This window comes from Cydia amplana, chromosome 22 (genome assembly GCF_948474715.1).
Source record: "Cydia amplana chromosome 22, ilCydAmpl1.1, whole genome shotgun sequence".
In the NCBI taxonomy this organism is placed as follows: domain Eukaryota; kingdom Metazoa; phylum Arthropoda; class Insecta; order Lepidoptera; family Tortricidae; genus Cydia; species Cydia amplana.
In genome coordinates, this window is record NC_086090.1 from 4,173,217 (window position 1) to 4,194,595 (window position 21,379).

The window sequence follows — 21,379 nt, forward strand, 5'->3', positions numbered from 1 at the left end:
TACACTATCTGTTAACTCTGCAACTTCATGTGATGTTGAATAAAACTTTTCTATGTCTATGTCTATGTCTATGTATCGTGAAACCTCGTGAATGTCAGCTGCCGCTGTTGGTTGGTTGAAGAACGGTAATCGCCCAAACGCGAAGAAGAATATATTTTTTTATTTGGCAGTACCAGTGGTTAAACTACCACCTAGAAGACGGATTTACGTTTTTTCAGCAATTTTTAATTTTTTCACGCGACTTAGGACGTCGGCTCAGACAGAAAGGGGAAGGCCCCCGCTCCGAGTCGTTCCTCGTGCAAAGGCTGTCCGTGGTGATCCAGCGTGGCAATGCTGCGAGCACCATGGGCACCTTTGCACCAGGATCGACATGAAGCGTTTTGTCTATTTTAAATTTACAATTTTTATTTTTATTTGTAATTTTAACTAATAAAATGTTTTACTCTAAGGCCCACTTGCACCATTCCACTAATCCGGGGTTAAGCGGTTAAACCGTTAACCGAGTGTTAATATGTACTGGTAACCATGGTAACTCCAGGTTTAACCGGTTAACCCCGGATTAGTGGAATGGTGCAAGTGGGCCTTAGAGTAAAACATTTTTTTATTTTTAACAAATACACTAAATGTAAATATTTTCAAAATTGCTTTATTAGAATTAGATATGAGGATATTAGGTATAATTTGAGGTATATTTAACAAAAATAGTAGTTTATGTGACTGCTACATAATGAGAGGCATCAAAATACGAGTGTGGGTTTAAGTTTCTTAATAGGATCACACGAGTTTTAATGCCTAATTATGTACACTACTTTATCTAAACACATACTTAAAACGAATTAAAAGATAAACTGTACGCCAAATGACGGTGAATGAAAACTTTTTTCACGCATGTCACGCATCCATAGTTTTTTTTAATTCCTAGACAAAAGAATAAAGTTCCTATTCTCATGTCACTCGAGATCAAATATCCTGCGGTTAATATTAAAAAACATACTAAACTGACGTTTCATATCGATAACTGTTTTAATATCTATGGATACTAGAATAGAGACCCACTTGAGTTTTGACTGCTGTTCCAAATTTAAACTCATAACGATACTAAATAGTATTTTATGCAACCGTTATTTAAGAGGGGACAAAAAAGGCGAGTGGCGTGAGTAACAATTTGAGGCGAAGCCGAAAATTGTTAATAAAGACGCCACGAGTATTTTTTGACTCGGTTAAACAACGTTGCATACAATACTTTTTCTACGACCAAGCACTTACTTTGAAAAAAAATTGTAAGTTTAACAAATATTTTTCATTCAACAAAAATAATACTTTAAACAAGTGGAATCATATAGGACATATATGTAGGTAAACATACCAAAAGTATACAGCTAAGATACGCGATCCGGCCACCGCGCCCCGCGCCCCACGGCCGGTTGGTCAGCGACACCTTCTTGTAACTCACGAGGCCCTGGTACTTGCTCTTAGTTAAATTACAATTTGGATAGTTTTTTTTCTCGATTTTGGCCACAGTAGCCTATGCAGACTAACAAGCAACGCTAAGCGGTGTTCGTAGTCTATGGATCTTGCTATATTACGGGTGTCACATGCGCGTTTCTGACTTCTGAAGCAATTTTATTGTTTCTACTATAATAGAACCTAATGAATATTTTGTAAATTGGCAGCAATGCTCTTAGTATTCATCTGTCAGAGATGACAATTAAAATTAGGTTGGCAACAATGCATTTCATACAATATTTTTTAAGTGGTAATTACACGAAGTATCGTAAAAGTACCAAAAAGATACTGCGTGTATGCACAAATACTTTTTTGGGGAATAGATTTGTCTTGACAACTATAACATAGGGGTTTAAAGGTGTGTGTACGACCTTTTAAATGACAAATAAAGGTATGGGAGTAGAAAAAATTTGTAACGTTATAACTACTTATAACATTACAGTACAAATTTTCCTACTACCACAGATACGAAAGTTCTCATAGTAAAATTGGTTGTAATAAAGCTGGTCATTTCCTACGGTTTCTGAGCGCATTATAGAGCACTAATGACATGTGTGTAGATAAAAATTTTAACGGTATTGTATCTGGAGAAACCCAAACTTAGTATGTTTTGAAAAATATTTTTATTATAATTGAAAAAAAAAATGACTCAAATGTATAGTACGGCTCTTCTGAGGTGAACTTTTCGCTTCAAACCGTAATCTTTCAAACAAAGGCCATTGTCTCTATTATCGCAAAAGCGCTTGCTCCCGACTTGGCACGTGCCAGTACAACATTCATATTGAAAAACAACCGGTATCGTCATAGTATTAAGGTTCAAATTTAATGTCACTGATATTCTATATATTACGTTTTGGTAGTGTAGGACGATAGACCGCCCCGAAGCGATACGGCACTCATATTATTTTGATACTTAGTGTGGTGTTAAAAATATATGTTATAATGATGTGATCTATTTTTGGAATCGGCTCAGAAAGCCCTTTCGTTTAATACTACACACGATAGGTTTCTAAACAATTTTTCTTTTAAATTTCATACAAAAAAAAGATGACGTCATAACTCCTCTCGTTTTTTTTTATTTGTTGGTGCTTCGGGTCAAATTGATTCAAATGTCCTAAAGATCAATCGTACCGATTTTCATACCTTTAACACCATTTGCAGCGTTTTTTGGCGAACCGCTATCGCTATAACAACAGCATTAAACAACTGGTAGTCGAATTTTATTCTTTACTATGCAGCGTGGCATCGGCATCGCACGCGGCGCAGCACGCCGCTTGGCGGCACCGCGCGCGGCGAAACTCACCGCTTTGCGGCACCGCGCGCGGCGAAACGCACCGCTTTGCGGCACCGCGCGCGGCGCCGCGCACCGCTTTGCGGCGCCGCAGCGCGGCACCGCAGAATTTTGCGTTGCGGCGGGCGTCGCCGCAGATTTCTGCGGTGCCGCGCCGCGCGGCGGCGGCGGCGCCGCACCGCTGACATGTGGCCGGGCCCTTAGTGCACGCTGCTCAAATCACTTGTGAGCCCGACGCCACACTGCACGCCCCGCCGAACGCTCCGCTTCGAGCGTCCACTCAGGCCTTACACTTAGGGCTCATTTAGACGGCGTGCGAACTCGTATATGATTTTAGCTACATTGCGGACCATTGAGGTTACATCAATTCAGCCGACCGACCAAATGACGCAATGTAATGAAACTCGCATGCGAGTTCTCGCACCGTCTAAATTAGCCCTTAAGTACTTCGCAGCCACACTTACCCGTATTGACTTGACCCGTAAAACTCTATGGGTCTATGCCGTCTATGGGGATACATGATTAATTATTTGCTTTCAAAAAAATTACTGTGTTAATTAACGTTTGCCGTATGCCGGATAATTTGTGGGCTAAAATAACAACCAATTGGGTCCCACATCAAACCCGGGGTCGCGGCAAACCTCGACGGCGTTGGCGAGACGACCTTGACGCCTTTGACAGGAACTGGTGGGAGACGGGTCAAGACCGGGATACGTGGAAAGGGAGGAGGGAGGCCTTTGCCCAGCAGTGGAACACTCTAGACTCATATAAATAATAAATAAATACAAGAAAAATCACAAACTAAAGATACATGACTTGAGACAATCTTGCATAAACTGTCGTGAGGTCGTGACATAAATAATGTAAACGTGATCAATTAAGGTAATATATTAAGATACTGGTATAATTATACAGTTAATGTATGTGTTGCTAATTAACACACACGTCTTACAAACACTGCGCAAACACATGATGATCGCATTATTATGTTTGTATAATTTTATAACCGCAAGATACAGTATCGAATCAAATCGATATGGTGAAATCAGGTACTAGGTATTTACGAGTAAGTACATATAGCATACCTATAGTTGGTCCACAAAATCAAAGCGTTTTGAAAGTTCATCATCATTATTTGAATAAATTGAATCAATGATTGAAATAAACAATTATTTTATTGAAAAATCGTTGTTAAAAAATATAAAACTAATTTCATAAAATACTTGTTAATTATCTATTTATCTATGTATTAAACTCTAATTATGTATGTAATATAATTATAGTGTAATTGTAATGAGAGCAATCAATTTGTTCAGTTACATTCCGCAATCAAATCGCCGACGACTTCATATTATTAACCGCAACTTGTAACAATGGAAGTACATTCTATGGTGAGATCACAACATAATTGCAGGTTTTTTAGGGTTCGTTACCAGAAGGGTCACACACGAAACCCCATTATGTACTAAGTCTCCGCTGTCTGTCTATCTGTCACTGTGCTGTATCTCGAGAATCGTAATAAATAGACCACTGAAAATTATGAAATTGCTTTATTATTAAGCCTTCGGTGTATGTCTGTCTGTCGCAGGGCTGTATCTCAAAACCCGGATTATTATTATTGCTGCCCTAATGCCGTTGCAACCAAATCTAAATCTAAATTAAGATGGCCCTCACACAAGTACCTAAATTATTGTGTCCCTAAACGGTTATATATACAAACCTTAAACTGAATATGATAATATTAAATTAGTAATTAGTAATTATTAGTAATTAAATTAATTACAGAATATGTACAACAGCTTCTTAGAACAAACAATAGCCCTCACACTAGGTCGAGCCTGTGTCGTGAGGACTGTGGGGCAAAATATTGATAATAATGAAAAATAAACTGCATTTAAAAACAAACAACAAAGATCGGTCAAGATTGAATCGGAAATTAAAGAAAACATCAAACACAAATCTGCGATGGTAAATACCGAACCCTCCAGGCGCGATTCCGGTTCGCACTCGGCCGGTTTTTTGCAAATACACGACGCTGTTCTAAGAAGTAAACTAGTGATGACGTAAGACAAGGGTAGACAATCAATACACTAAGATTATACTAGTCATTACTTTATTTCAAATGTTATCACGATGAGGACAAGATGTGCCAATACTAATAAGCCACAGAGGTCAAGGAATCCCTATTTAAGCGAGTACTAGTTGTTGTTGCAGTGTAGTTGCATCTAGTGTAGCTTGGCAAAATGAAGATTTTATTTGCGTTGTGTTGTTTAGTATTAATACATCAAGCAGTGGAAGGCGGAATAATTAAGGATATATTTGAAAAAGCTAAGGAACGAGCTGTGATAGTGCATGAAGATGTAAAATATATATGGAGAGTTGAAGGAATTGAAAGTGATCACAAAAAAGATAATCCCGAAAATGGGGGCCAATGGACTAGTACTGTAGCTTATACAACCGAAGAATATATAAATGAAAACAGGGAAGACCAAGGAGTGATACAAGAAAATATAAATGAGAACAGGGAAGACCAAGGAGTAATACAAGAAATCCCAAATGAATATGAAAATAATTATAAGAGTGGGACTAAATCTATTGGGACTACAGCGGATATTAAGAATTTGTATGAAATAACGACTGAGAAAGAAAGTCGAGCAAATTTCGTAGGAGGCTGTCAAACTGGATACAGGCGTACAGCGGATGGCAGATGCAAGCTTGTTGGTAGTTGACGAAATTTTGTTGCAATGGTGAAAAATTACGTGAAATGGGGAAAAATGCAACGAACTTATGAAGTCTCAGAAATCACTGCGTTTTTTGTATGACATGAATAAAGTTTACCTAAAATGTTGTTTTTTTTTTGGGATTATTTTGTATAATGTCTGTGCCATGAATAAAATAACATTTTTCCTACATTCCGTTGATCGCATGCGTTCAACGCTGCGTTTATCGCATAAAACAACAAAAGGCCTTATACCGATGGACAGTTAACAGTGTGGGCGATGGTTCCTACCTACTTACTGGACTGATATAGTATAGAGTAGATATAAACTGTTCGGAAAGAGAAGAGTTGTGGAATGTATTGGGCTCCATACATTCCACGACTCTTTTCTTTCCGCACAGAATCTTACGTTATAGCTTTTAAATTGAAATAATGAAAAGTAAACTACTCTTTTATCAAAAGATTTTTTTTCGTGACTATGTTTCTCGTGTTTTTATTTCCATGTGCAATAAAATATATACATACATACATACATACATCTTCAAGTCTCGTATAATTTCAATTAATATTTTAAAATGTTTACCAAGGTGCCTTGGTTTCAAAGTCATAAAAGTGTTCGCTGAATATTTTGCGCAACCTCAGTGTCCTGCCGCACGCCATAGAGGTCATAGGATGCTGAGGTGAATTACTATAAAGCTTTTCACTTTACCAACTTTATCTATTATCGGTTAGTTTGATTACTTACGACTAGAAGTCTATCCTGCGAAAAACTATACCACTTCACAAATGACATTTGTGCATAATATTCACGTTATATACAGCGCCTGACGCGGCCATGTAAATAGCTTATGTGGGTCAAACAAACCTGTGTTATTAATCCATTTGAATTAGTTACATAGCGTGTGGCATACTAATTAGAACTTATTGTAGCTTCCAGTCCATTTGTTTTCCATCACATCAAAACGACATATGTGTTTATTGTTCTTTAAAGTTTTGAGACTTTTATGGCGGAGTATGGGCGGAGTAAAGCAGTTATAGATGTGGCGAAAACTGAACGTGTTTGTGTGAGTGATGGTTTAAAGGGCTGTTAACATTTGCCCAACTAGATTATGCATATTTACAAAGTTATCGGATTCCGAGGCCCACAAGTGACTCTTTATGCTCGACAGACGATGAGAATGTTGGATAAGGGGAAGGGCGAGGAATGGGGGATTTTCGTACGCGTTGGGAATTTTTATGCTAATATTGGCTATATACCTGTAGGTACCTATACAGTAAGAGTGCAGTAGAATAAGTATGTTCGGTCGAAACTATGGCAAGCCAGAGGATTTCAAATGAAAATCGAAATTTCAAGAATGAAAATGTGGCAGTTAGGAAAAAGCAGATAAATAGTAGTTTATGCAACAGTGATATAATAAGGGTTCTTAAAATTCAAGGGTCGAAGTTACAAAACGAGACGTAGTCGAGTTTTGTAAAAAAAGACCCGAGAATTTTAAGAACCAATTATGAGCTGTTGCATACATTACTTTTTCTATGACAGCTGCAGCAAAAAAAAAAAAAAAAAAGAGTTATTATTAAAAAAAAAAGTTATTATTAAAAAAAAAGAGTTATTATTTAAAAAAAATTGAGTTATTATTTAAAAAAAAAAAGAGTTATTATTTAAAAAAAAAAAGAGTTATTATTGTAAATGAAAACATACCTCTTTCAATCAAGATGATCGGAACTTGTATCTTTAAAAAAAATAAAGCAGTTGTATTATACTCATAAGATGACTGCTAGCAGTCATCTTATGAGCCTATAGACAAAGCATTCAAATGACATTGCTTTAGATATCACTGTCAGTCATTTAATTGACACATTTAAGTGCTGGAGTAGAAAAACATAATTTTAACTCTCGTATTAACAGTAATTTGTAATAATATACCTATGGAGACCTAGCTCTTTAAAACATGTGGCGCGTAGTGACTTTGCACAGTCCCCATCAAATATAAGTACGTATGTAGGAGCAGCCAAGGTACTCAACAAATTCTAAACATGCGACCGTCTTAGTAATAATAAAGGTTTGTGTAAAATGGGGTAAAGTAGTACTGTGATTTTCTCGAGAATATGTACAGTCGCCATCAGGTATATTGGAGCGGCCAAGGTGTTCACAAAACCTGAATACGCACTCTTAACGCCTTAATGATAGAGGCGTGTTCAGATATTTCTAAACACCTTGGCCGCTCCAATATACGTGACGGTCACGTCGTTAAACGTCAAATGATTATAGTGAAAATACAATTTTAGAAATCAATCTGACGCAAATCACGCTTGGATGCAACTGTTGCAATATCACCCGTTACTAGGGCACCACGCTAATCCCAGGATTACATTGATCCGTCCGCCGTATGCGACAGGGCACGTATCGATTGGATCAGTAGCGTGAATCGTGTAGCAATGGAATTAGAAAAACACTTCTGTTTTTCGCTAGAACATTTTGTGTTACATTAACTTTTGTTTACGACTTTGTCCATACCTATAGATAAATAGTACATACATTCATACAAGTTAATTCGACCTGTCAACTAACTCACCTATTCCAATAAAGGTAACAGGTACCTTTATACCTAAAGAGGCATAAAATTTCTCCCAAACGCGGCGGAATGCCAAGCCGGGACCACTTGGCTTCCTTCCAATAGTTCCAATGCCTTACAACGCTTTGAAATAAAAGGGCATCAGCGACATAGTTTTGTTAGAAAGATAAGTCATTTTGAGTATTCAAGTTCCAATGGCTTGAAATTACTTAGGATAAAGGGATGTAAGTACTTTAGCTTCGGTTGGCTGATAAGTCGTTTTGTGTCAGCAGGGCAGTGTTACACTAGGCTAACCTTCTGATTTACGTTTTGTGAAAACTGCTTTGTGCAGAATTTTTGGCAGTATGTTGAAGTATTGTTTGTTTTATTGTGGTGGAATGGTGCCGTTATTGTTTTGTGAAAGATATGAATGGACCATTTAAATACAGAGCAAGTCTATTGGCATTTTGTCTCTTTATGTATTACGAGTATTTCTTGAACAATAGGTAATAAATAGAGAATATGTACCTACTAGCTATCTTTATGTTCTTGTTTTTACTATAGTTATTCAAGATTGTACTGGAATTATCCTACGCACATGAACACCTGCGTTTCGTAACAAACTTAAAGTGTGGCATAATGATGATCAGAGATCGAATTTCAGGGACAAAATTTATCGTTGCTCTTGTTGTCCACAGAACGGATTAAACGCCATCCATTTAGCGTCCAAAGATGGCCACCTTGAAGTTGTTCGAGAGTTGCTCCAACGCGGAGCAGCAATCGACGCTGCGACGAAGAAGGGAAACACCGCACTGCACATTGCTTCTCTCGCTGGGCAGGAGGCGGTCGTCAAACTGCTGGTGCAGAATGAGGCTCAGGTGAGGACGTTATCCAAGGAAAGCTTTGTAAAGGTGATTTGACTGCTTATATCAACGGGGGCAGCAATGGATGCAACGACGAAGAGAGTAAACACTGCGCTGTACATTGCGTCTCTTGCTGGGTAGGAAGAGATTGTTAAACTGCTTGTGCACAATGTGGCTCAGGTAACGACGTAATCTAATGATGCCCATTTATAGGCGGTTTGTTAGTTTATCCAGCGCAGAGCAACAATGGACGATGCAACCAAGAATCAGGTTGCTAAGCTGGTCATGCAGAATGAGGCTCATGCAGATGAGGATATTATCGAAGGATAACTATATAAAGGTGGTCTAGTCAGTTCTAAAGCAGTAATCCATATGCCAATGCTTTCTATAGGCTCTATAGAGAATCCAGCTGAACACGCAATAGGTTTAGCGGTTGTGTCATAGCTTTATGGTTTAAGTATATAGAATGCTATTAGGCTGGTAGGTAATTTACTAAGCTTTACCTATTTATCAAAGACTGCTGAAAATTTTCCCGTATTTCCAAAAGATTACAAATCTTTTTTAAAAGTCAGATAATAAAAATGTAATGAACAAAGATCCGGAACAGTTTGCGAATTTAATCACCGCACGCCAGACCATATTTAGCACAGAAGCGTTTCAAAGCTAACATACGCTTAATAACCCAATAAACCCTAATTAAGGGCACCTAAATGACGGTTTAACGGGCCATGAAAAACAAATGGCTCCTGTATGAAACAGAGCAAACATTCGTCTCCTTTTGGTCTCGTTTGGTACTTTGAGAGTGAGCTCAAAACATTTGATGGATGTGATGTGTTAATGTATCGTTTAGGGTTTGCACGACGGATCCGAAATGTATGGGAATATCCGCGGATCCGGATCCAGATCCGGATAATTTCATAAATTTCGGATCCGGATTGCAAGCCCTAGTATCGTTCATTAAAGATTAATTTATGATCCGTGTCATAATAATTATAAATATTAATGAGTCGAAGACTCTCGCTGAAAATTAGAAGAAAAATAGACGTAATCAGATATTCCATAAAAATAAAGAAAGCTTTTTCATTATAAAAGATTGTTCTTGATATTTTGTAGAATATTTACCCGCCACGGAACACGGAACTTGTGATACCTCAGCAATAGTTCATTCATTCATTTAGTTTATTCCAAAACAATACAATTTGTATGTAATAGGTAGTTTTATAAGTGTCTTGTAACTAACAATGTATGGATCTGCGGAATCTGAAAATAAATATTTTTTATTTATTTATTTTATTTTACAATAACTCAACGTCAGAAATCACATTACGTACAATTTATAAATAGGTGTCTGGTTTTAATTAGATTCAAAGATATGATGTACGTAATAATAGGTATGTAATCCAATAGGATTAAAAAAAAATAATACCCTCATCTAATCGGCTAGTATAAAACTTCCCGTATCGCAAAGCAAATTTGAAATTTTCTTTATTAGGCTTTTAGAACATTTGTATTTTTCATACAATTGTTATGGTCGAAGATTATCCTAGAGCATGTTTTAATGTTTATTTATGTATATATCACAGTTAAGTAGCTCCCATGCTCTTTAGAGTTCAATATAAATTGACACTAATCATAACAAATCGTTGGTTGCCGACGTTTTCCCATCAATCTATACTGACAGCACTTCCGACTTCAATAACATTCACAAACTCTTATCTAACTCAACAGTAAATTTGAAAAATAGACCCAATTGCTTCAATCTGAAAGTTAAGATTAGAGAAGCAAGAAAAGTTTGATACGTGGTGATTGAAGTTAAAAGTTTTAATGGAAGAGCATATCTGACAGAAAGTCTAATATTCTGTGATAAATCTAAGAGCCGTTTATTTATATTTAGATCAGAAGCTTCAATACTTTATAAATATATAACATAGATCTTAAGTAAATGCATTAAGGAGTATATTTGTGTGATTAATAAAACAGTGTGTTTCGACCAATCATTAATCTTAAAACCTGTAATGGTGGAATAATAAATCGTGTTTATGAATTTAGTAGCTGAAAGTTTTAGGACGTAAAAATTCATTACGTTATGAGTAGAATCTGTGCGGAAAGAGAAGAGTCGTGAAATCCCACCTCACCCCGTAGTCCCTCGTAATTGGGGTGAGATGGCATTTCATACAAAGGTGATTTTGGAAGATTGTTGGATCGATTTTTAGGGTTCCGTACCCAAAGGGTAAAAACGGGACTCTATTACTAGGGAATGCAAATCGGTTATTTTTTGTATGGAAATAACCGCGGTTTCGGTTAATAACCGATTATTTCCATACAAAAAATAACCGAAAATAACTGATTTGCATTCCCTATCTATTACTAAGACTCCGCTGTCCGTCCGTCCGTCCGTCCGTCCGTCCGTCCGTCCGTCCGTCCGTCCGTCCGTCCGTCCATCCGTACGTCCATAGATGTGGCAATAGCTATAAGAATCCTTTTTTTAATGGTACTTAATTACTAATTCTTTTGTTTCTCAGGTCAACATCCAGTCCCAGAATGGATTCACGCCGCTTTATATGGCGGCGCAGGAAAACCATGATGGCGTTGTGAAGTTCCTCCTCGCCAACGGAGCCAATCAGAGCCTGGCCACTGAGGTAAGCTTTAAGTGACCATGTGTGTGAGACGCGCGATCTGACCTCTCGCTTACAGTCTGGCCACTGAGGGCTTTAAGTGACCATGTGTGTGAGACGCGCGATCTGACCTCTATCTTACAGCCAGAGTCTGGCCACTGAGGTAAGCTTTAAGTGACCAAGTGATAGTGAGACGCATGATCTGACCTCTCGCTTATAGCAGAGTCTGGCTACAGAGGTATGCTTAAGCCAAGTAAGTAGGAGTCATCCTTCACTCAAAAGTCAAAACCGGGAAGAGGATACGGAGCGGGCAACAAAAGTGTAGGAATTATTTGTTATGCATAAAAGGTACGGTTACCTGACTTTTTTATTGCCTGACTCGCCACTTGGTGCTGCGTTCAGTACATGTAAGTGTAAGGCCTGAGTAGACGCTCGAAGCGGAGCGTTCGGCGGGGCGTGCAGCGTGGCGTCGGGCTCACTAGTGATTTAAGCAGCGTGCACTAAGGCAGGTCCTATCTATACGCATTTGTTTAACATGCACGCCGCACGCCCTGCCCCGCTGCACGCCCAACTCGAGCGTCCACTCAGGCCTAAACACTAACGTAAACTTTAACAACAGTCTTCAAAGTGCGTCTTGCGATCCACCACCTTAATTCCACTCGTGGTCTATTAAGAACTTTTAACCTTCTCAAAGATATCACAAGATGACACTGTAGTTTAATTATCGTGCCCCAAAAAGCTTTTAATATGCTTTCATTGTAATTTTATGTTACATTGTAGTTTTGACTGCAGTCATAAAAACTCAACATTACGTTGCAAAGATATAAACAGCGATACATTCCAACATAAGCGTAAAAACCTTCAACAATGTCGAAATCTGCATTGTATGAAGATTTAAAAGTGTAGGTATATTATATAATGTTTTTGCAACACCTACTTATTCGATTATTTCACTGTTTCCGCTACCAAAAGGTTGTCTGGAAGAGATCGCTCTTTAGCGATAAGACCGCCTGTTGTCTGCCTCTACATTTAATCAATTGTTCTTTTCTTTTGTACCTTTTTACTGAGGTGTGCCAATAAAGAGTATTCTATCTATCTATTTATCTATATTTTCTTGTTCCTGCCCAAGTAAACATACTTTTACTTGTGAACTTATTTAAACAGTTCTCAAGTCAACATGTATGTTTCTCCTCGTATTACAATACTTATCAATCACATATGTCCACATCTTCGGTCACTGTCTGTCAGGGGTATTACTGACGGCAGGGAGATAAAATCCAAATGCCCCCAATTAGAAGATTAGCTGATCGTACTCGTATATCGACCCCACGTTTTTCTATACGTATTCTTATACGGTATTTCTTTGCTATCCCTAAAAGCAATTGATTTGATAAGGCTGAGCAAATAATCTCTTGTGCCGTCACATTTACTATGAGCGATTCTTTATTATGTTCATGTATAATTTTTGATTCTCGTGTTATCCTGATAATCAAATTACTTATTGTTGTGTTTTAATAACGGGCCTTCCGGGCGTTAAGAATGGTGCCAGGGCTAACGGCGAAATTCGAAGTTCGCAAATTGCGGGGATCTTTCTCTTTTACTCCAATGAAGGCGTAATTACAGTGACAGAGAAAAATGCCCGCAATTGGCGAATTTCGGTTTTTGCGGTCACCGGCCAGCGGTGTCACGCACACGAATTCGAGCCAATTGCGCAGATTGGTGGCAACTAGTTGAGTTAAACTGCACGATTGGCTAGAATTTAACGTTTGTCTAATAGATATTAATCTTATGGGATTTCGATATCACGTAATTTTTCTAGAATTTAGATATAATAGGTATTTCAAGAAACCGAATATCACCAAACGCACCAATCGCACCATGAAAGGCATGAACACCAGACGCCGCACCATTGGTCGCGGTTCGGCAATATCTGTCTCGCAGTATATACTGCAAGACAGATGTTCCCGAAACGCTGACTACTAACGACGTTCGAAGACCGCTGAGCCAGGTGGATATTAAAAAGAGGACTAATGAAATGAAATTAATGTTAATTCTGTAATTTGAATTTAACCTTGTCTAATAGATATTTTTAAAATCATAAATCTAATGGGATTTCAATACCACGTAATTTTTATAGAATTTAGGTATAAGTAATAGGTATTTCAAGTAACCGAACATCACCAAACTCACCAATCGCACCATGAACACCAGACCCCGCACCATTAATTGGTCGCGGTTCGGCAATATCTGTCTCGCAGTATATACTGCAAGACAGATGTTCCCGAAACGCTGACTACTAACGACGTTGGAAGACCGCTGAGCCAGGTGGATATTAAGAAGAGGACTAATGAATTAAAATTAATGTTAATTCTGCAATTTGATAAATTCAAATATTTTTAAAATCATAAATCTAATGGGATTTCAATACCACGTAATTTTTCTAGAATTTAGGTATAAGTAATAGGTATTTCAAGTAACCGAACATCACCAAACGCACCAATCGCACCATGAACACCAGACCCCGCACCATTAATTGGTCGCGGTTCGGCAATATCTGTCTCGCAGTATATACTGCAAGACAGATGTTCCCGAAACACTGACTACTAACGACGTTGGAAGACCGCTGAGCCAGGTGGATATTAAAAAGAGGTCTAATGATCCAAATGCCCTAATCAAAATGACTAATGGAAATAAAGCCTTTCCATGACTAATATGTTTTTCTACAACTATATCGTGTCTCTCGCCAGCGGTGACTTTAATGGTTACGAAATGTAGGTAGATTAGATAAGATAAGGTGTGTAATTGTATTGTAATTTGAATTAAATCCTATGTTATTGTTATTAATTTCTTAATGAAGTTGAATTATGGAATTGTTGACATTATTTAATTTACAGCTATGTACTTTTTTTTAATTATTGACATATGAATCTAAATCTATTATCATTTGTAACTAATTATTGTTAAATATGTAACTGACAATGTTTGATTAATACCAATAAAAATCTATCTATCTATCTATCTATTACCTACCTATTAACCTCCTACTGACTTCCAATTTTTCTTGGCAGGATGGCTTCACGCCCCTCGCAGTGGCGATGCAACAAGGCCACGAGAAGGTTGTAGCCGTACTTCTAGAGGCTGACACCAGGGGCAGGGTCAGGCTGCCCGCTCTCCATATCGCTGCCAAGAAGGATGACGTCAAGGCAGCCAACTTACTGCTGGAGGTAAAGACTCACATATTTATCACCTGTTTAGTGTCATTTTTGACCTACGGGCGCAGCATGGTTCCATTTTTATCACCTGTCACTATTCCTGTCACTTTCGCACTTGTTGGAACGTGACAGGCATGGTGACATGCGATAAAAATGCGACCGTGCTACCGCCGCTGATGGGCTTATGGGAAGACCAGCGCTGGAAGTCGTCAACATCATGCTGACATGGGCCCATTTTATGCCTCTTCTTACATGATTTTTTTGTAATTCTCTCTTTGTATTTGTGCTTACGAATAAACTTCTTCCTCTTAAAATTGTACATTGAATGTATTTTTGACATATGATTGTAATTTTAACCTTTAACATTTACTTAACGCTGCAATAACCAAAAAAAAACAATAATGGTGTTAAGAGAAGTCCTAATGCCAGTTGGTCATGTTGAAGTAGAGTTGAGAAGCTCATAGGGCGTCTCCTTTATGTGGTAGCCTAAAGGATTTCAGGAGAGTTTTTTTTTAAATTAAGTACATATATGAATATAATACAACCCTGTTTTTAGTATGAGAGTCTGTGCGGAAAGAGAACAGTCGTGATGTGTATGGGATCCAATACTTTTTACGACTCTTCTCTTTCCGCACAGACTCTAGCATTCAGAGGGCCTACCGCGAACCACGTTCGACGTGTTGCCTCCCTGTCACACTTACGTACGAATTTACAAGTGCGACAGAGAGGCAACACGTCGAACGTGGTTCGCGGTAGGCCCTCTGTGTCTTTCTTGTATCATAAAAGTAAACGAACTTTTAAGCATAATTTTCTTGCTGAACTAACATGCTCCATGTTCTAACCTATTACTTGAAAAAGCCGTACGGTAAGAGCCTAAAATGTACCTAAATCGTAAACTGTTACGTTGTCTACAGGGAAGACGCTAGTTTTCCCTTTTGATCCTTTTTATATTCGATGGATACTTATTATGTAAAATGAAATTAGTGTCATTCTTGTTATGAGAATTTAACCTTATCTAATAGATCTAATAGATAAGGTTAAATTAATTGTTATTAATTTAGGATATTTTAATTTAGTCACGTTTAATTTATAAGTTTTGATACAATATTTATTTTTTGTTTATTTGTTCCTAAATTTTATACTAAAGATATTTTGAGAATCACGGTGTCGTGCACATTTTCTAGAATTTAAGTATTTCAAGAAACTAAACATATCCAAAAGTAGTACCTACTGAACACCAGACGCCGCACCATTGGTCGCCGTTCGGCTATATCTGTCTCGCAGTATATACTGCAAGACAGATGTTCCCGAAACGCTGACTACTAACGACGTTGGAAGACCGCTGAGCCAGGTGGATATTAAGTAGATGACTAATGAAAATCCAAATGCCCTAATGAAAATAAAGATGCTAAATTTCAGAACAAATACTTTTATTAAGGGAGTTAATCATACACCTTTCAACATACGTTTACATACAGGGTGCTTCCTGTAACAAGAGCAATAAATTAAACTAAAGGCTGTACTCCTCAAAGTCCAACATTTGTTCAGCACCTTTTAAACATTATGAATCCTTTAGACTTCCTCTTTTTCATACAAAATAAATATTGCCTTCAATGTACCTACGCTGAAATCAGTGTGTTTGAAATTGCTTGTCACGCAGTCACGCTTTAAACATAACAAAATTTGCAATACATTGCGTCTTAGAATAAACTTAAAAGTGTAATAAAAATCAAAACAAGAGTTATGTTCAAAAGTTGCTGAACAAATGTTGGTCAGTTTGAGGAGCACAGCCTACAGTTTAATTTATTGCTCCTGTTACAGGAAGCACCCTGTATATCCAAAAAAACCTATCAATGTGCCTCAAAATTTCATGAATTTTAGGACAAAGGATTTCGACCCAATCTATATTTGTGTAATGTTTCATTTTTGTCTTAATTGTCTTAGGGATCATTTCGTCTTCATACACATTCCTTGTATTTTCTCTGTGTTATCTGTACTTGTCTTTGTCACTACTAAGTACTTTATTGAGACATTGTTATCTTCAACAGAACGAACACAACCCTGACGTCACTTCTAAGTCTGGCTTCACTCCGCTTCACATAGCAGCGCATTACGGGAATGAAGCGGTAGCCAGACTTCTCTTGGCTAAGGGTGCTGATGTCAACTGTCCGGCCAAACACAACATCTGCCCGCTTCATGTTGCTGCTAAATGGGGTAAGGGTTCATGGGGTAGGGGTAAGGGTACGGCAACGAAGCGCTAGCTCGACTTCCGGCCTAACACAACATCTGCCCTATTCATGTTGCTGCTAAATGGGTTAAGGGTTCACGGGGTAGGGGTAAGGAAGGGTACGACAACGATGTGGTAGCTCGACTTCATCTAGCCAAGGGTGCTTATGTCAACTGTCCGGCCAAACACAACATCTGCCCTCTTCATGTTGCTGCCAATTGGGGTAAGATATTGTATTCCCGACTCAACTCTGAAGTGAAACGAGATCAAAATTATCCCTTTCACACATAAACGCGGTCTGAGGACATGCCAAAATCATCCCAACGTGTATAAGTACATCGGGCTATGCAGGGACAAGACAATGATATGAATATTACACTACATCATTTATAGTATTCATAAATGTTGCACATAATGCCGAATGCGCTTTTAATTCGGGTTCCGTTGTATGTTATTGGCACACAGCCAGTTACGAGATTACGAATAAATCAAAACGACCGGTAAACGAGTGACATTATGACATTCGTAAATTACATCTTCCTAATTTTTGGGTTCGTCGACTGGCTTCTTTCTACGGAAAATTACGACTGCGTAATTATTTTGTGCTTTATTTACCTCACCTGATAATAAAAGCTGGGTAGTACCTAACAGTAAAAGTTCGCTCTTGAAAATGTTGTATGATGCATAAAACGGTAGCATTTAATCATCCTGGGCGACTTTTTGTACAACGCTAATACAAAACACATTTGCCTCATAACTGTGGGATATATTTTCGGGGCAAATAATCCAAATAAAAAAAAAATTAAACGTGACGACTCGGAAACGACAATTTTTTTTTTTTTTTTAATAACGATTATGTATGTATATGACAAACTGTAATATTAAGAGGAGGAGGAGGAGGGTTAGAGGAGGATAAATTGATCTTGATCTAGTAGCAAATACCTATTGAATGACAATATTGATGATAGGATTTTTTCCAGTGTTTTACACGCACACCGGTTAACCTTGTTAGGTCCAACTCCCTAATTATTGTTTAGTGAATTCAGTTAAATTGTCATAAAATACATGTTTCTCACAGGCAAAGAAAACATGGTATCGCTACTCTGCGACAATGGCGCGAACGTTGAAGCCCGCACTCGCGACGGTCTCACACCACTCCATTGCGCGGCGCGTTCCGGACATGAACGGGTAGCTGAAGCATTGCTGGATCGCGGGGCTCCTATTACTAGCAAGAGCAAGGTATGTGGACATAGTATCAACTCTAGCGCGAATGTTGAAGTCCGTACTCGCGTTGGTCTGACGCCACTCCTTTGCTCGGCGCGTTCCGGACATACGGGTAGCTGAAGCGTTGATGGATCGTGGGGCACCCATTACTAGCAGAGCAAGGTATGTGGACATGGTATGAACTCTGCTGAGAACTTGGAGGGTTGGCGAAGTATATTGCTAGTATAATCCCATTGCATTACTAACAAGAGCAAGGTATGTTTGGAACTTGGAGCGGATGTGTACGAGTAGTCCTCAATTTTCTACTGGGCTCGGTCCGCAAATTCCCTGATCTGTACATCTATTCCGTGGTTCTGTTACAGTTGATATGACAAGTTTTAGCAGGTCAGATCCGTCTTCCGTCCGTTCCGAATGTAAGTTCCTACCATGAACTGCTTTTTCGTAAAATTACCTATCAGATGATCGCATGGCTAGGCAAAGCCAAAAGAAAGGACCAAAGATCAGCTCGCAAAATTGCAGCCAAATATCTGAAACCCGTTTTAAGAATTTGAGGTTCAAATTATCCCTGTATACATTTATGGGGTTGAGCGTCCATAAACGATTTCACTGCCTTAGATACCTACTGTAATGTTTTTCACTGTCTACAGAACGGTCTCGCCCCCCTCCACATGGCGGCACAGGGTGACCACGCAGAAGCGGCACGGGTACTTCTCGCTCGCAGAGCCCCCGTGGACGACGTGACTGTGGATTATCTTACTGCGCTGCATGTGGCCGCGCACTGTGGCCACGCTAAGGTCGCTAAGCTTTTGTTAGACCGGTGAGTTTTATTTGGATGGATTTAACAACTGCTGCTGGGAATCAATATAAAGATCAAATCACAACATTTTAAATAGCTCCTTACCTTACTTGACGGTAAGGTATCGGTGCAGAATCGTCCTAGGAGGGTGTTTGCTTCAATAATAATCCCATTCACTTATCGGAAGAGTTAATTTTATTTAATTACACTCTTTTTTTCACTGCCATTAACTATTGTCACCTACTGGTTTCGCCTACCACTGGGACACTGTAGGTACTATTATGCTGTCATTGTTTCCTAGGAATGCTGACGCCAACGCTCGTGCTCTGAACGGCTTCACTCCTCTCCACATAGCTTGTAAGAAGAACAGGATCAAGGTGGTGGAGCTACTTCTGAAATATGGAGCAAGTGAGTTTTCCTTATCCTGTTTCAAAACATGTCAGTATTGGTAAAGCCAGTAAAACTACATAATAACGGCGTTATTCATAAACGTCTGCTAAGTTAATCAGCTGATGATCGGTGTTGGTCCCTCTCTATGGCATAACGACAGATAGGGACAAACGACGATCATCAACTGATTAAGTTAGGTAGCAGCCGTTTATGAATAACGCTATAAATGTTTAAGAACTCTCTACTTGGTACATTTTATGTGTGGAATTTATAGTTCCCTTGTAACATTTGAGAACCATATTGTTTTGTATATTGAGTACAATTCTTTTGGACAAGCGTTCGTTATTATGTGGCTTACCTATTCGATTATCTATCTCGAAAGTCCTTGCAACTATTAGGATCTGACTTCTGACGATTAATAATGGACATACTGCAATATTAGCTCACCGGTAACGAAGAAATTTAATTAACCTTAAAAATGTTAATTTACCAGGCATCCAAGCCACCACGGAGTCAGGGCTGACACCTCTCCACGTGGCAGCTTTCATGGGCTGCATGAACATCGTCATTTACCTTCTGCAGCATGAGGCCAACCCTGACGTACCCACTGTTCGAGGAGAGACGCCGCTACACCTTGCTGCTAGAGCTAATCAGGTAAAATAGTCTTCAGACTCAGGAATAACTCCATCACAATATATATATTTATTGTCTCTTGTTACCTGTTTAAAACTTTGGAGTGAAGACAGTGATAGGCTTGACCTGCTGGATAAACCATCTGTGGTCAGGCTATAGTATCCTATGTAGCCTTCTCCAAGTTAACTCTTAAGACTCCTTATTTTCTAGTACTAGACGTAAGGTTGCGGCATTTAAATAACATTGGAGCCAAGGTAAGCAAACAGGAATTGCCAGACAAGGCCTGGCCTGGTCTGGTCTGGCAATTCCTGTTTTCCTGTTCAAACATTCCGAGTATCTAACGTAGCCTTCTCGTACCTAACTTCTAATAAAACCTTAACAGGGAATAGTCAGGAAAGAACTAAGAGCAAATTATTGTATCCAGTGTTCTTACAGAGTTTGAATTTAACCTAGATGTTTATAGCTAGTTCTTCATTGGGTATTGCCGACAATATTATGTATCTTCTGTACAGACGGACATCATCCGAATCCTCCTCCGCAACGGCGCAGCAGTGGAAGCCAAGGCCCGGGAGCGCCAGACTCCCCTGCACATAGCCTCGCGCCTCGGCAACGTCGACATTGCAGTATTACTGTTGCAGCACGGCGCAGATGTGCGTGCGCATACTGCTGATCACTACAACGCACTGCACATTGCCGCTAAACAGCATAATCATGATGTGAGTAATCCCTTTCACCCTCCACAATGCCAATATCTTGTTTAAGTTTTCGATTTAGGTCGAAAGATAGCAGCCCCTACCCTACAACGCGTATGGTCCCTATACAATACCTAAATATGACTATTAATATGTAGAACAAATTTACGTAAAATGATGTCTTTATTTCAGGTAGCGGCAGCTCTAATAGAACACAACGCTCCCCTAACGGCCACTACCAAGAAAGGTTTCACTGCTTTGCACCTCGCTGCCAAATATGGAAACCTGAAGGTAAATCTTCAATTTTTACTTTTGCCTAAGAACAATCCATCCATTTTTTGAGGAATTTATGAGGAAACTAAAATGTGGTTGTTTCTACAGGTGGCGAACTTACTCCTTGCACATGGTGCCTCACCAGACTCTCCTGGCAAGAACGGCATGACGCCACTACACATCGCCGCCCAATATGACCAGCAGGCCGTTGCTACCACGCTGCTTGAAAAGGGCGCTGACGCCAAGGTAAAATACCTATCAGATGCAGCAGATAAAAAAAAGCTTAAAAACTCATCTTTCGATGATTAAATACATGATGACGAGAAAATTTTAATGCTCATAAATTTCCATTCTCCGACCTGGATATTTACAATCTCTTTACCTAC

At 38.9% G+C, this 21,379-nt stretch overlaps 1 protein-coding gene across 8 annotated transcripts in view; it reads left to right on the forward strand.

Moving 5' to 3' along the window:
- LOC134658362 (ankyrin-2-like) overlaps positions 1–21,379 on the forward strand; it is an 82,738-nt gene that overhangs the window by 22,517 nt on the left and 38,842 nt on the right. For 7 of the 8 annotated variants that reach the window (XM_063513998.1, XM_063513999.1, XM_063513993.1 and 4 more), the window contains exons 3-13: positions 8,767–8,946; positions 11,454–11,570; positions 14,615–14,770; positions 16,807–16,972; positions 18,064–18,224; positions 18,857–19,026; positions 19,307–19,413; positions 19,889–20,049; positions 20,541–20,744; positions 20,913–21,011; positions 21,102–21,239. In XM_063513998.1, the coding sequence (XP_063370068.1) occupies positions 8,767–8,946; positions 11,454–11,570; positions 14,615–14,770; positions 16,807–16,972; positions 18,064–18,224; positions 18,857–19,026; positions 19,307–19,413; positions 19,889–20,049; positions 20,541–20,744; positions 20,913–21,011; positions 21,102–21,239 (1,659 nt within the window). Of the gene's footprint in view, positions 1–8,766; positions 8,947–11,453; positions 11,571–14,614; positions 14,771–16,806; positions 16,973–17,111; positions 17,209–18,063; positions 18,225–18,856; positions 19,027–19,306; positions 19,414–19,888; positions 20,050–20,540; positions 20,745–20,912; positions 21,012–21,101; positions 21,240–21,379 lie in introns of those variants that run through there. The other variant, XM_063513996.1, reaches the window with a different exon arrangement.